The following is a 15,928-nucleotide window of genomic DNA, read 5'->3' as shown; positions in this document are numbered from 1 at the left end:
TAACGTATCTAATATAGTATATCTAATATTGGTAGCCACAACATATGGTTGATAAAAATGAATAAATATCTCATCTCAATATTTTTTGAATTAATTGAAATATTACGCTTTTTTAAAATTATTTACTTAAAATTATTCCTTCTTTAATAACATACTCCAATAAAAATCTAATTAATACTTAGTAAATCATATCTTAAAACACAAGTAAAAACACTCTTTAAAACATAAATACTATGCATGCTATTCTTTTGTATTTATCCTCAGACATTATTAATTTTTATCAACTATCAATAATAATGTACTCTAATTGATATTAATTATATGTTAGGATCATCATTTAAATCTCAACATTTTTGAAATATGATGTTGGATCTCTGGACCACTATGAACTAGACAACTAACTACAACCAAATTTGACTATAATATTGTAAAAACTTAAAATACTCCACATTCCAAGTCGGGAAAGTTCAACCTCAACATTAATAAAGCCAACGCTAATAAACAAAGGTCGGCCGCGCACACGATCAGCATCAGCTGTTGCATATGTCGACGTCAAGGTTCCAGATCAGGTGTTGAAGCTGCGACTTGGATCCATCGCCTGCAAGGAGAAGGTGGGGATGAATCAGCAACCGACGGAAGCTCCATCAGGAAGTCTATCAAAAATCCTTCGTCAAAGAAATGATAGCGACCGCCACTAAATTATTCGTCCCACTCAGCAGATCAGTCACCCCCTAATGAACCCTCACTGCATGACAAACATTTCGAAATGTTTTCTCGGAGACGGATGAGCTTTTCTGGATTCAGGAGTCTAGCTGATGAGGATGACTTGGGTTTAACAACGAAGATGATGGAATCTTCCTGGGGTTGCTCTGCTGGTAACTGACGCATGCTTTTATCCATCGACAAGCAGATCTGGTCAGTTCAATCGAGCAAGTGGGTATTAAACCATCAGTAGAAGCTATTATAGCAGATGGATGCCGGGATCACTGCTCTCAACCTCCGATCACAGATCAACAGTCGTCTTCTAGGAGACAGTAACGCCCATGACGATGGCCTCTGGTGATCAAAATGAGTTGAGTTGGGTATGTGAACTAACGCCAGTCACGCTCCGGAGTCCCATTTAGATTGCAGGTTAGCCTCGTTGCCGCTACGAGCATGCTGACAGGCTGAAGTATCCCCTAAGTTGTGGAAGTCGAAAGGAATAGCTCTCGAAGCTATGTTTCCAGTGCGGAGGAATGAAACAGGCCAGGATTTCGCGTCTTTCTTCGAACATCCGTCTTGATCAAGACCGAAGTGAGGATAGTCAACCACCGCAATTGTTGCAAAGTTTCAGTTAGATTGCTGTTGAGCCTTGACCTCGTGAACTCGGCAGGACCGAGAAGTGATTGTCTGGTACTTGATCATTCGATCAGCTCGGCAATGTACCGATCAAATTCGACTAAAATGGCGATGACTGTTGTCGTAATTCAGTACAAGATCAGAGCAATATGTTGCATCTTTGAGCAATGTGCGGTGTTGGAGAAGGGAGAGAGAAGAAAGAAATTGAGTGGGAGGAAGATTCCGATGGACTTACCGCAGGGACGGTCGTCGTCAAGGTGGGGACAGCGTGACAACAGTCTCTACTTTTGTATTCCAGCAGATTTAGAACTGCTGGCTGATGGAAGGTGGAACCTGTTCTATTCTGAAAGGTGAAGCAAAATCAAAATTAGGTAATGTCCACATGAATTTGCGTTCAGAAATTGCTTAAGTAGAGCTATGACGTATTGATTTCGTTGAAATGGAGAGCAATATGCTCAGGTAAGATTTGTACAAGGTTGAGATCGAGAGGCATGGAGTCGCCTGGCACAACCACTATGGCTATACTATTCTTTTACAACTTTTACAAGTTTAGGAATATCTTCACTGTCCTATTGAAGTGATGCCAAAAAAATTGTCGTCAACCTCGTTTAACTCCCATCTAGCTCTGTCGACATTGAATCACCTTGGATACATTCTTTTAGGTCTTTCTTTCGTTCATAGATTTCCTCTACATACTAGATCGAGTAACGGAAGAGGGCTGGCCGGGTTTATTGTACACCCAGCAAACTAAAATAACCTTAGATAAAATTTCGCCAGTGTGCATGTCAAAATGCTGCTACTGCCACTGCCACTAGCCCTCTCCATCAGTATGAACAGGTACTACCTCTAGTCAGATTCAACTGGGCCCAAGATTTTTGATAATTGTTTTTCTCACACTGGCACCTTCAGAAAATCTGGAAATAGAGAAAGACTAATGTTACCAGATAAACTGAAATAAGTACCATTTAACTAGGCACTATGTAGTGCTGTTGGCCTGAAATAACTAGGCACTTTGAATCTGCAAAGTCCAAATTCAATAATGAAGGGAGCTACCTCCACCAACGACAAGGGATGTGGCAGGTGCCAAGGAAATTGGCGATTTAAGTCTCGTCCAACGATGAACAGACCAGAATGGATACACACCCTCCAGCCTAGCAATCTGTTCCAAACCCAACGCAATTGCAATTCAAAAACTGAGGAAACTCTAAAAATGGCAGAAAAGAAGCATATTCTATAAGATCGACACATGACTTTAGGCAATCGTGTAAGCAAACTTCAACCTGCAACCATGATGGTTTTGTCGCGAACTGTAGGGACTCACCTTCACAGAAAGGAAACATTGGTTCCTCCAATACGTCATCCCCTTGGTCAAGATTTTCATTCCCATTAGTTTTGCTGTGAAAACCTTTTGTATCCACGGTCTGAGCATCCTCAGCCGTACCACTCACGTGTTCATGGGCATGTGATGCCTCAGATCTTCCTACTAGAAGCGGCTTTAATCCTTGAGGGGTTTGATGGAAATATGGAGGTGAACCAAACGATGAAGGTGGGGTGTCTGTTAGTACCACCTCTCGCAAATCTGCATCCAACAATCATTGCGAGGATTTAAAACATTGAAAAAACACAGGCTCCGATAAAGCGGTCATCTAAAGCCTTTCAGGAATGAGCTTCTCTATGATATCTGCCATTAACACGCCAAAAAGAAATTAACACGCGGCACTCAAGAACATGGCGACCTATAACAATGAATGTTTCTAAAAAATAGATTTATAAAGCCAGATTCTCTCACAAAGAAATTATTTCCACCTACGAAGAGAGGTATTTGTTAAACACTGCCACTGGAGGATATTGAAACGGGAGCACTGCAATTTAAGAATCGCAATGTGCAACAGCAAGCCTTCACTTCACTAGGGCGAATTCTTCACTAGCAAAATTTACAACACCTGCCCTTGCTACCAGGTTATGCGACCTTGCTCGAATATTGGAGATACGCGAGAAGAACTAAGTATGCCTCTATGATTTCAGTGTGGGAGCAAAGTGGAAGTCCACTACAAAGCATGGCCAATAAGAAAATTAACACAAACCTCGAAATGAAACACTACATACCACAATGGACTTGATTCTACCATCCTTCATGATATCTTTTGACAAAATATGGCACGTCAACAGGACAAACCTTGGTAACCATGATGATAACCATTCATACTATCTGAGCCAGCAGCAAGTGGAGCACCTTTCGAAACAAAGCTACAGCAACTATTGGAGCGTTGAATAGGCATGCCCTTCAAACCTTCTCCGTAAAACCCATCTGCTGCACTCTCATCCCCAAGAAGTTGGTCAGGAGAATTGGACACTCCAGGTAAAGTATCTGAACCTTCTATATACCTGTACAGAATATAGTTGAAACCAATTCATCAGTCGAGTTACACACTAACAGCCAAAGGACATATTTGAGTGGAATAGCAAACCAAGTTCCCAAGTGTTTTTACCATACTACAAAGTCCTATCAAACATATTAAGAAAAATCCGTCTTAATAAAGGGATGTAAAAAATAAAAAAGTAACTTGTGTTCACACGATTAGACATTAAAATAGTACCCAACATTTATCTCACCGAGAACCCTGCGCGTCGGTAAAGTTTTGAAGCCTTTCAATAACAGGAACCAGATCTTTTCTTCGTACTACGACGACCCGAGTAGAAAAATTTTCAATCTCAATCTCATCTCCAAAGAGGTCGCCAGCTTCAGGGTCCTTTGATATATCCGATAGCATCACATGGAATTGTATCTGAAAATAAGTGTTGTCCTAATAAGATTCTAGCATATAAAATAAAATGAAGGAAAACCAGGAATTAATACAACCTTAAACTTTAAAAATAAAGATACAATACCTGAAGTTCTGTGATGAGGAATACAAAACATAAAATAAACCAAAGAGTAAAAATAATATACACAAACAATTCAACTTGGACAAATATGTTCACGTAATGAGAGCAACGAATCACAAGAGCTGCAGAAAATTAATCAAATCTTGTTAAATACGCGAAGTTTCACATACCTTAGTCTTTGCCCAGATGGGCACAGGACTGGCTTGATGCGTCTGCACTTCAGCATTGGACATAAAAAACCGTTGCATCTCTTCGGTTGTCATACCTTCCTTAACTACAGGTCGTAAAGAAATACGCGTACTTCCGAAATTGGCCAGCACATCTTCTTCACGGTATGCACCTTGAGTCTCAACACACTCTTCTCGTTCAACCCAGTTTGATCGACGAGCAACATCCCACCTCTCTACAGGTTCAACAACAACCTTCAAATCTGACGAAAGGCCGGGGCTTCCTGGTGTGCACATTCCAACCTTTTGAGAGAAGTCATTGGTGTGACCACCATCAACACCGACAGCAGGACGCAGCAAGTAACGAAGAAGATGCCCTGTTGGGCACAAAACCCAGAGTTGATCCTTTAACGTCCTCACACCGACATAAGACTCCACACCTGTTCCACCACCGTCGTGAAAAACAGCAGCCACAGCGCCTGCAAGAGTATTGGGTCGACCGGTCGCTGTCACTGCAGCACTAGTTACAGTACCCCGCCATCCACCATTCCCATTCTTTATTCTACCCACGACATTGAGTGTTATGGCAGGAGGAGGCGGGTTAAGTGCTGGCTGATTCAGATTCAGTGGCTCTGTACCAGACCACCAGGAGAATGCAGGAACCGGTGTTGAAGGAGGCCCAATCAGTCCATTAATGGATACAGTTCCGTGCGTTTGTGGCCCCACTATCCCTCCAAAAGGAGATATAGCATACAAGTGGTTCGTTCCCCTTGAAGAGCTAACAGCAATCCAGTGACTGTCGCAACTGAAACTGATATCCTGAATCACCTGTGACAATATCAATAACCAGAAAATGTCAGGCTCGGCACGGAAGCTGACTTTTCTACAAACCAAAATACAGAGATGAAGAGGAAATTGCTCTCCACTTACCGCATTTGTGATCCCACGAGAGAGTTTGTAAAGATGCACAGCAGTCGTGCTTAAATCGTCACCAGTCCCGTTACCACCAGCTATTGAGGGTAAAGGCATGAGACGAAAGACATTGAGGCTGTGCCCATATATGGATGCTGTGACCAGAAGAGTGCCGCTAGGATCAAAAGAAAGTGCTGACAAAGGGCTAGAGTGAGCCCTGAATTGTGCCACTATATTTTTGCTCACAATGTCCCGAATGGTCACCTGAAATCCGTCAGATTTACTGCAACCTTTAAGATGCCGAAGAAATTATGTGTACGACCAAGGATGTGCAATGCAAGAATTCATGGGAAAGACCGTGTCTTCACCGAGATTGCAGCAGAAAGAGTGGCTGTCCAGCTCCAAGCAATGATAAGCATAGAAACAGGTAGCACTGAGGTAGTAAACCGTGCATGGGGTTCAAAAGTAACCTAGAACTTACGGTGCCAGCAAACTCTGGTTCGGGGACGATTCCTTCTCGCCATGGACTGTGTCCATTAATGCCATTCTTACTACTGGGATTCCTTTTTCCTGGAGAAGCATTGCTACTATCCGGTAACAAATCCGAGCAGTATCTAGATATTTTCCTGATACCAATATCACCCAATGCCACTACTCCTGCAACGATATGTTTGCTAGACTCCTTAGCATAATGAGCCACTACACTACTGTTGGCTGGAGAAGTAGATGGGCTTGCCACTGGAGACGGGGTCAAATGTTGAGGGGATACGCGGCTCGAGACCGTCGTAAGAGGCTGGCTGGCTGCATATGCTAGCCACCGAGGTCCAACTGCCATTGCACCGTATCCATAGTGACAGGATCCTAATGGGGTTGCAGGGGATGGATAAGTAAGCACACTAAAAATATTCTGAAGCGTCCCTGCATCAAAGCAACATATCTGGAAACTAACATGGATAAGCATCTCGATCAAAGCTCTCTCCATCAACTGAAAAGCGCAACTCTCACAAAATCCCACCTTCATCAGTAAAAGAGTCCTCAACTGTAACAACATTCAACAAAAAAGGACGCGACTTACAACTTTGTATCCAGGAAAATTGCAAAGTTTGAAAAGAAAACCGTAATGCCACTTATGCCACTCTACACCAGCTAAAAAGTAGTACTAATGGTAAACAACAAAACAAGGAGTAGCTAACGTTACACAAACGACAGAAACGTCAATTGCAATGACAAAATCAAAAATATAAATATTAGTAAAATCCCTATTACCTGAGACGCTAAAGCCACTGCGACGAAACGAGAGCTACAGCGGACTGCAAGAATTCCAGTGTGCAATCTTAACCCATGAACATAGGAGTGATTGCGAAGTGAATAAAACTGGATAACGGTTGGCACAAACTGTGGAGGTTCCAAACCCACAGTGGTGCCCCCGCTACCAGCAACATCGTCACCCGGGAAACCTGCAGCACTTTCACTTCCACAGACTGTTGCATCCGAAGTAACAACTAACAGCAAAGGTCGAGATTCCTTGAAATTTGCACATCCATCAGTTGATTCCTGAAGTATTGGTTTAGGTTGAAGACGCAGGAATGCGACTGGTCCATCACAGCGCGAGACCAGTTCATGCACATTACCCGCGTCTTGTACATCCCACACCTGAAATCTATTCAAATACGTCAATAATAGTACCTTTCGAACCTCGCCTGAGTCAAGCTCTAACTTGTCAAAACTTGACCACTGGACCTGCACAATCCCAACAATGATACAAATTTTAAATGAGTACAAAAGTTCCGATAAAGATAAGTCATCTGCATCAAATCACAGCTTCTATTCCAGGCTCGCTAGGGCAGTTAAGGCCTATCATTTAAATGTAGGAACGGGTGGCATCCATGTGCAAGCAACGGCATTACTGATCTCGGTCATTACATCTGCGCAACATGCGGCAACATCAACGTTACCTGTTCCCGCTGACGATCATCTTCGTTGAGTGAAACTCTCGAAGCTGCTGAGACAGCAGCTTGACGTACGGTGGATGCAGCAATGCTGCCCGCATTTGCAGAGACACTGCGCACGTATTTAGATATAGTGCGAAGAGAAGAAGGAAATGAACCGAACTTCCCCCCACGGGGACTATGCACATGATTGTCGGCATCGTTCCTCATCCCACTCTGTGCCTTGCTTTACAAAACTCGTTAGCCTTTCTGTGCGCATACCCGCGCTGCGTTTCTTTACACCCAATTAATGGCGTCAATACTTGGTGCTTCGAGCTTAGCTCTGGAAAAACGCCATGAATTCAATTTGCGAAGAATACATTTGCAGGTAAACCCAGCATCATTTGTTGATAGATTTGGCTTCTATGGTCACAAAACTTGTAACTAAAGGAAATCTTGTCTGAGATGAAAACACTGGAACGGCATTGATATAATAAACGACTAGAGAAGGATGCAAGCCAATCTAACATAAAGCGATTCTTATTGGAGAATGTGTTAGAATCAATATGCACTGTTGTCTGAATAACTTCGAGCAGAGAACTTCAATCTCACGACAATTGACGCGCTCATTTGATCCACATTCCTTTACAGAACCACTAAAAGCGAAATCTTACAGCTACTCACACGTTCAACCTAATTCCGAAGCACGCATTCATACAAAAACCAACGTATCAAAGTCGCTAAACTCGATTGCAACAAGAACGAGGCTGCTCAAATTGAAGCTTACTAGGAACCATTTACCTGGCAACTACTGACGAGTTTTGTCAGCCCGTTACGTCCTCAGAAACCTACGATAGATACATGTACAACATAAAAGCCCTTCCCAGTAGCAATATGCTGTTAGGTTATCAACCCAACCAATCCTTGTGCAATATGATTTGGTTTTACAATAACCGATCGGAAAAGTTATCCTTACCTAGCATGTCCCAGATAGACTAACTTTAAACACAGAATTCGAACTCAGAAAGAATGTTTACACGAGAAACTCTATTGCATGAACTCGACAACACTAAACGATGAGCAACGTAAACCGTGAAAGATAGTAAACATCCAAGCATACGATGTTCTCAAAAGAACAGTCTCCTAAAAGCATCGCACACTACCATGCCATGAATTATGAGCTGCAAAGAAAACTAAACGCTTCCAAGATTTCCAAGATCATTGGAAGTCGTGAAATCGCTCAAATTTCAAGTCGCATTAAGAGCACTTGTCGAATCATCAACAAAGGCAAGAGGACCCAGCCAGCGAAAATCCAGGTTCAATTCAACTCCCCTGACAAGACCGAGACGAGCACACAATTAACCCTCTTTCACGCAATCCACACACAGCACGAAAATTGAAACAAGCCTGATAACTGAATCAGCATCCACAAGCCTACCACGAAGAACTTTCGCCTCGCGACACACTACCCTTACCGAACTGCCAAGAGGATTCCTACACGTAACTTATACTACATGAATTTTGCACCAGGTGATTACACAAAACACAGCTAACTGCCGTCAAGTCCAATTCCCACAGAACAACATAACCTCTTCCCTCCCGCAGCGAATTGCCTCTAATCAAACAACCTAGAATCCAATGTAAGACCGATTCCAGACAACAATTGCAAAAGCCTCCCCTCTACATGCAAACCACGTCACATACTCTCCATTCACCACTGCAATCGATGTCCTCATCGCTACCTTTCGTTTACCCTCTGAATTTCCCCACCGTAGTCGCATGTAATCACAGACACCAAGCACTGCGATACACGATAATCCCCGTCAAGATCCGCACGATCCCCAGTATCATTTCATCATCGTCACCTCTCACACCACTGCGGACGAAATCCCTTCCTGCTCAGCTCCTTGCATACCACAAGCTCGCCTCTCCCGTCCCACGCAGAACACGACGAGTATCCCTCACGCAACGTAACTGATGCCATAAATTTTGCAAATCAGCAGTTGACGACACTACAAAAAATGGATCAGAGCTCACCTAGAGGAGCTTCCACCACTGCATCAGGATCAGGATCAGAATCAAATACAAATCTCACATTACAGTAACGAGAGGTTGAAGAGGTCGATGCGGAAGAGAGAGCTGGGGAGAATTGAGACTTTTTATTCTTAGGGCCGGAGTGGTTGCCTGCAGGGGTGGGCCACGGACGATTACTACCACGGGTGACGAACACCCTCCCCTCTGTCGCTCATTCTCTCCAGCCTCTCTCCACCCGCATCTCGAGGACACGCAATTCAAAAAAGAAACAAAAAATAAACAAAAATATTCATAATAATAGCAAAATCACAACAAAATTGCGCAAATTACATCAAATTGCGGCGGGATACCTACAAAGAGAACTAGTACAGTGGAAGGGATCCAGTAGAGCGTAGCGTCAACGATTGGTATATGAAGGAGAGAGCGAGAGACAAATGCGCACTTGCTTAAGCTGCTGAATCTGGAGTTTGGCAGCAACAGCAGCAGCAGCGGAAGATGGCGAAAACTTGTCGCGGCAATTCGAATTCTGTTGTTTTCTTTGAATAACGCAGTTCTCTAATCTTTCCTTCGCCTCCGCACGCAACGATGAGAAAGATGCGCCAAGTCCTTGCGCTTCAATTCCCACTTCCCTCCCCTGGGCTACTTCTTCTCCTCCTTCTTCTTCTTCTACTACTTCATCATCGCTTGGTTCTCCGCGAGCGGCACCAACTGGCAGCAACAGCCTGATCACACTCCCGCTTGTCAACTGGGACACAGTCGCTTCGTTCCTATTAAACTTTTGTTGATTTCCCAATGCCCACACTCATGCTCGTCTTCATCCATCCGACTTGCCGGGTCATCCGTATTAGTTCGTCCTTCATTCATCCTCTCCCCTATTCGTTCCTTCCCTTCCATCCATGAAATACATAAATGTTTGTTTGAACATGAGGCATCGAAGGTCAATAATGGAGAAGTTTAATGAACTCTCACAAGTGCTTGAAAGGCGAGTGGGCCATTTGTGCCATATTTGGAGTATGTAATAAGCCACAAAAATAAATTAAAGAGAAAAAAATAAAATAAAAGGAAGTAAAATTAAAGAGGGAATCATTGTGTTTGGAAATTTTGTTGTGACCAACTCCTATGGCCCATATTGTGGAGCTTTGAGGCCCCATAGCATCACATGTGGCAAGTTGTTTATTTGTTCTGGCATTTTTTGTATTTATAGCTGACTAGTACAATGTGTACAAATTGTAAAATTGGGAATGAATTTGGAAGAGTTGCTAAATAAAACACACTGGCACTCAAATGGACTTGATAGGAAACATCAATCAACACAATATTTTCTTTTTACTATGCTTAGAAACACAAAAAAAAAAAAAAAAAAAAAAAAAAAATCCTCACTTCTATATCATCAAATATATATATGTTCCACCTCCACTTGCATAAGTATCATGTTCATATATCACAACCTAGCTTTATAATTTAATATTTTAACATCTTCAACTTTGGCAATACATATAAGCCTTTAATTTAAAATTGTACATTGAATAGATTGATAATGCTCAGAAACTGTTGATAAAATAAATATATGAGAAACATGAAAATAGATAAATATAAACATTAGAAAAGGCATATAATTAGATTTATATTACATTGATCATATATATCACAACCATATAATTTGTAAATTAAGTATTGGGTATCTTTATTTATATATATATATATATATATATATATATACATAATTATGAAACTTGAATTATGAAACTAGAATGAAGTGGATAAATGAAATTATTAAAAAAATCAACCAGGATTATAATACAGACAAAATTATGTACAAAGAAAATGAAAATAAATTCATAAAAATAAAATTTTGAAAATGATTAACTTGAAGTATTGAACATTACGTTGCTTGCCATCTATCTATATATATATATATATAATTTTTCTATGTATGTCCTTATATATATATATATATATATATATATATATGTTATAATTATGTTATATAATTAGGTGTTTAGAAACCATCCTCTTTGAAAGCTCATGCTTTCAAGTTTTGAACAAGTATTTTTGCTTATCCAAAATTAGTGAATAATGGGCTGAATGTTCCTTTGGTAATTCTTTTACAAACTTGAATTCTAAAGAAAGGGAAAAGTGATTACATAAACAGGTTGTGGAGCTGGATTTATTAACAAGTGACTAATCTCATTAAAAAAATTAACATTCAAAAGAAATATATCTCAATGCATTTCTCAATGCACACCTAAAAATTATGGTAGTAGATCTTAATTCTATGCAATTCAAGCAAAATTTTGACTCATGATTATCTCAATAATTTTTAAAGTTTTTAAAGTTTTTTTTTTTTTTTTTTTTTTTCAAATACCGTAAATATCTTTTATGGATATTTATCAAATACCAGTATGATTAACATGTTTTTTTTCCAGTAAATTAACTGAAAAATGTTAATGTTTACACCAAGCTCTAAGTTTAAATATTTCTTAGAATTTGGAGTCCAATACAGTAATTAATTTTTTTAAAAAAATATATGCAAAAAAATAAAAAAAATAAAAAAAATTATGAAGTTGAAACATGTAATATTTTAATTATTTTTCCAGGTCAATTCAGAAAAATTAACGTTCCGTTAATTATATTTTGATTTTAGTTTTTTTTATTTTAATACTATCAGTTCTATATCAGAAAACATTTTAACGAGTTTTTTTTCATTAAATCACAGAATTAACTAATATTTTTCGAGTCAAATACAACACAATTTTCCAGTTTCAGAATCATAATAATAGTTAGCAGGTTTCCCACTTTATTCTGTATTAATGCTTTAAATAGAACAAATCATACATTTCCCATTGATTTCAATTGTATAATACTTTATACTGTAAGTTTTAACTATTCTTATTGCATTGTTTCACTTCCTTCCCTCTTCCTGTTATCTCAAAGACAAAGAAAACTAGCGCCGTTATTAATATTCCGAGGTAAAGCTTTCAGTTTCTTGTGACCAGAATTCACATTACAAATATCTTCTTTAAATCAGTTATTTTGTACAATAATTGTTTAAGATATTTAATTGTGTCATAAATAAAAAATTATTTTTTACATGCCATTTTCATGTAAGTAAAAGCCTAAGTGATAATTTTCAAAATTTTATCAAGTTATTCTTTTCAGTTACTCATGGAACTAAAATTAGGAGCATCTAGTCATCTAAATTTATCTTTTGAGCATTTAGAGCAATCTAAACTATGCATTTTTATCCCTATCTTGTCTTTAGAACCATTGTGATCTTTTTGGATCTTTTAAAATTAGAATTATTCTTGGTATATATGTACTTGTTTACATGTTTGTTTGATTTTAAATGTTTTATCTTACAAAGCATTGGTTCTTTTCTTCCTCTGTAAATGCAATGTAAGATTATAAATACCTGCAATAAGAATATCAATGTTTTCCAGAAAATAAAAATAAAAACAAAAATCTAAATCATAATCATAATAAAAACATGTGTGTGTGTGTGTAAATACAGTTATTTGCTCACAATTATAAGGCTTAAAATTAATTATTTGTTAAAATGATGTTTTCATAATTTCTATGTATTAGAAATTTACAATGTATTAAATTTCGATTGTTCGAGCATTGTTAGTTAAATGTTTTCCTGAACAAACTTTATCAAAAACCGGTATTATTTTTAAGTTTTCTAAATTGTATATATATATATATATATATATATATATTCTAAAAATATAATATGAATGTATCTAAATTTATATTTATTTATTTATCATACCATTTCTTATGAGGGGAGCATTTGTATCCATACCATAGAATAACAGTAATAACAACAGCATACAAATGAAAACTCAATTTTATTTTCTGCATCTTTTGCATTGTGTTTGAAAGAGTTTTTGACTTATTCATCAACAATTGAACAATAATATGATTGCTTTATTGTTTTTTGTGCAGAGCATTGTTTAGGATAAAAAATCATGAACTTTAGACAGATATTTTTATGTCTTAATTGATATATTCCTTTTTTCTTTTTTCTTGTATTTTCACATGTCTTGTTAATGTAGATAAGTGTATGTGTATATGAATAGCAACATATATTTATTCACAATCAGGTCATTTCTTTTAAATAGTTTGTGTACATTGTTTAAAGTGTCTGTAATACTTATTAAAACTAATGCATTTGAATTTTATTTATTCAACAATGACTCTTGTTGAGGGCTCCCAAAAGTTGTTTTCTGAAGTCGTAAATAAATAATTATTTCCAAAAATTAATATTTTTTTTGGACACGTGCATCCCCCCTCATCCTTTCATATTACATTTGTTAACAACTACGTTTTACAATACATATTATAAATGAAAAACGTAAAGATCTACTCTATTAGATTAGATTTTTTTTGTGGGTTGTTACTCCTAAACTAGAGTCAAAAGTTGTAAACACGACCCATTTCGTTTTGTAAAACAAATTGCCATGTAAACACGCTTTATCATTGCCCCATTGATTTTCATAGTCATGGAGTTTCAAACCACAGTCTAATCCAGCAAGCTTTTAACTTTAAAGCCTCCAAAATTGGAACCAATTTACAGAGCAACATTTCTCTAAACACGGTTAGAATTCTTTTAAAGTCTTATTTGGCTTTGGACATGATGCAAAATAGCAAAAACAAGGCAACTTGTGCAATAATGGAAACTGATGAGGAGAACTCTTAATTCAGACAAAGGCCAAACACCGTGCCATGGGGCCGCTATAAAACACCCTATCTCAGTCAATAATAACAAAAACAAAGAACACTGCGCATAGGCGATTATAATGATGGAGGGGCATTTCCAGTGGGTGGTTGGGGATGCTCTCACGCAGATCTGGAGAAAGGCGCCTATACCCGGCTTTAGCGCCCCAATACCCGGCGCTTGGGTTCACCGGGTGAGCCGGTTACTCTTCCTGTGCCCCTGGCGACCTGGTTTGAACGAAAGTAAGAGCGGGCCACAAGCGAAACGGGGGGGGGAGGGGAAGAAGCAGAGAGAGAGACAGAGACAGAGACGGAGGGAGGAGGAGGAGCGGAGCTGCGTTGCTCCATCGCGCGGCACGTCCATGTGTGGAGTCCAAGTCTCTCGCCTTGTTTCCGCTTTCCTTTCCACCATTTGAGCGTCCTCTGCTTGCAGCTCAGGCTTTCTTCGCTTAGGGTTCCGGATCAGTATTGCATTACGCCTCTCGCGCTGCGTGGTGTAACTCTCTGTTGCAATTGGCGGAAAACTGTGAGGTTTAGTATTTGTCGTCCTGTCGTCGCGTCGCATCGCGCGGGATTTTTTTTGTTTCGGTGGATCTGACGTGGAGAGTGTGGTGTGAGCATAGTAATGCGGGAGGAGTGCAGGGATCTGTAGGTTAGTGTTGCGACGTGGGAAGCGTGAGGTTTAGTGTTTCGACGTGGGAAGGCGAGGAGGCCGGAGCCGAGGGTATTTGATTGCTGGATCTAAAGCATGGCGTATAATGACGATAAGAGCGAGGACTATTTGTTTAAGGTGGTACTGATAGGGGATTCTGCTGTCGGGAAGTCGAATCTGCTGTCCAGATACGCGCGCAATGAATTCAATTTGAACTCGAAGGCGACCATCGGAGTGGAGTTTCAGACTCAGAGTATGGAGATCGATGGGAAGGAAATCAAGGCGCAGATCTGGGATACAGCTGGCCAAGAGCGGTTCAGAGCTGTGACTTCAGCTTATTACAGAGGTGCGGTCGGTGCGCTTATCGTGTATGATATCAGCAGGAAGGGCACATTCGACAACGTTGGTCGCTGGTTAGACGAGCTGAGAGGTACGTATAGATAACGTAAATACTGTCTCGAGGGTTCTAGATTACTACAGGACGTTTCATGCCGCTTCTTCAGTATTGGAATAGTTGCGCGACAGGGATTTGGAGAAACCGGATGTGAGGTATCTAGATGCAAGAGGTTGTTTTCTCAGTAATGTGAGCCGCTTCAATCTTGGTGATTGACCCATTTACTTCTTTTCAATGTCTACTTGTGTGTAACTCGCAATGCAAGTTGTATACTGCTAGTATGTTCTGGTCGAAAGAAAAACATACTATAGTACTCAGATGATTCTGTATTGAAATAGTTCGCTTTTAATCTTGCAGTGCATTCAGACGCGAGTGTTGTGGTGATGCTTGTGGGCAACAAGTGTGATCTGGATAATATCAGGGAAGTGTCACAAGAAGAAGCCACATTGTTAGCGCAGAACGAGAAAATGTCGTTCATCGAAACCTCGGCTATGGATGCTACGAATGTTACCAACGCTTTCCAGTCAGTTGTGAAGGAGATTTACAGAGTAGTCAGCAAGAAGCCACTTACGTCATCTGTGTCTATGAAGTCCAACACTGTTTTGGGAAGCAGCCAAAGATTGGCAGGCATCGACGATATACAGCCAAAGAGAAACTGCTGTTCAACAGGTTGACAATTTACATTACTCGGTGACCTTTGTGTGGACCTTCTTGCGTTACCTTATTTTTGAAAGTCCCTGCAACTAGGAGGAACTAGAACCTTGAGGTAGATATTGTTTTAATATTATCGAGCTAGAAACTGGAGAAGCCTTTCTTCGCTGAATACGTAATCTCGTTGATTTCGTTACTTGTTGATTTCTTTGTTCACTTGCTAGGTAATAAAAGTGAAGTTGGAGAA

The 15,928-nt window shown here is 39.7% G+C and overlaps 2 protein-coding genes across 27 annotated transcripts; one reads left to right on the top strand and one right to left on the bottom strand.

Annotated features, from left to right (window-relative positions):
* Positions 1–317: 317 nt before the first annotated feature.
* Positions 318–10,025, bottom strand: LOC112276600 (autophagy-related protein 18h). 26 transcript variants are annotated; one of them, XM_024508049.3, is made up of 12 exons: positions 9,269–10,025; positions 8,974–9,032; positions 8,033–8,079; positions 7,259–7,574; positions 6,570–7,043; positions 5,785–6,240; positions 5,322–5,567; positions 4,395–5,219; positions 3,952–4,124; positions 3,515–3,723; positions 2,660–2,917; positions 1,740–2,497 (listed from the first exon to the last, which is right to left on the bottom strand). In XM_024508049.3, exons 4-12 carry the CDS (start codon positions 7,460–7,462, stop codon positions 2,490–2,492), a joined length of 2,853 nt encoding a protein of 950 aa, XP_024363817.1. In that variant the 5' UTR covers positions 7,463–7,574; positions 8,033–8,079; positions 8,974–9,032; positions 9,269–10,025; the 3' UTR covers positions 1,740–2,489. The 26 variants fall into 26 exon arrangements, 20 of the variants coding, with proteins under 20 accessions (XP_024363817.1, XP_024363813.1, XP_090103039.1 ...); XR_012216673.2 differs by adding exons at positions 318–598; positions 1,097–1,681 and having other exon boundaries at positions 2,392–2,497; positions 7,259–10,025; XR_016500486.1 differs by adding exons at positions 318–1,453; positions 1,574–1,681 and having other exon boundaries at positions 2,392–2,497; positions 7,259–10,025.
* A 4,232-nt stretch (positions 10,026–14,257) lies between these two features.
* On the top strand, positions 14,258–15,928 carry LOC112276637 (ras-related protein RABA5c). The gene is made up of 2 exons (XM_024508114.3): positions 14,258–15,066; positions 15,388–15,928. The coding sequence occupies exons 1-2, from the start codon at positions 14,733–14,735 to the stop codon at positions 15,702–15,704; spliced, it is 651 nt and encodes a 216-aa protein (XP_024363882.1). The 5' UTR covers positions 14,258–14,732; the 3' UTR covers positions 15,705–15,928.

This window comes from Physcomitrium patens, chromosome 24, assembly GCF_059467195.1.
Source record: "Physcomitrium patens ecotype Gransden chromosome 24, ASM5946719v1, whole genome shotgun sequence".
Lineage (NCBI taxonomy): Eukaryota > Viridiplantae > Streptophyta > Bryopsida > Funariales > Funariaceae > Physcomitrium > Physcomitrium patens.
This window is presented reverse-complemented; position numbering and strand designations above follow the sequence as displayed.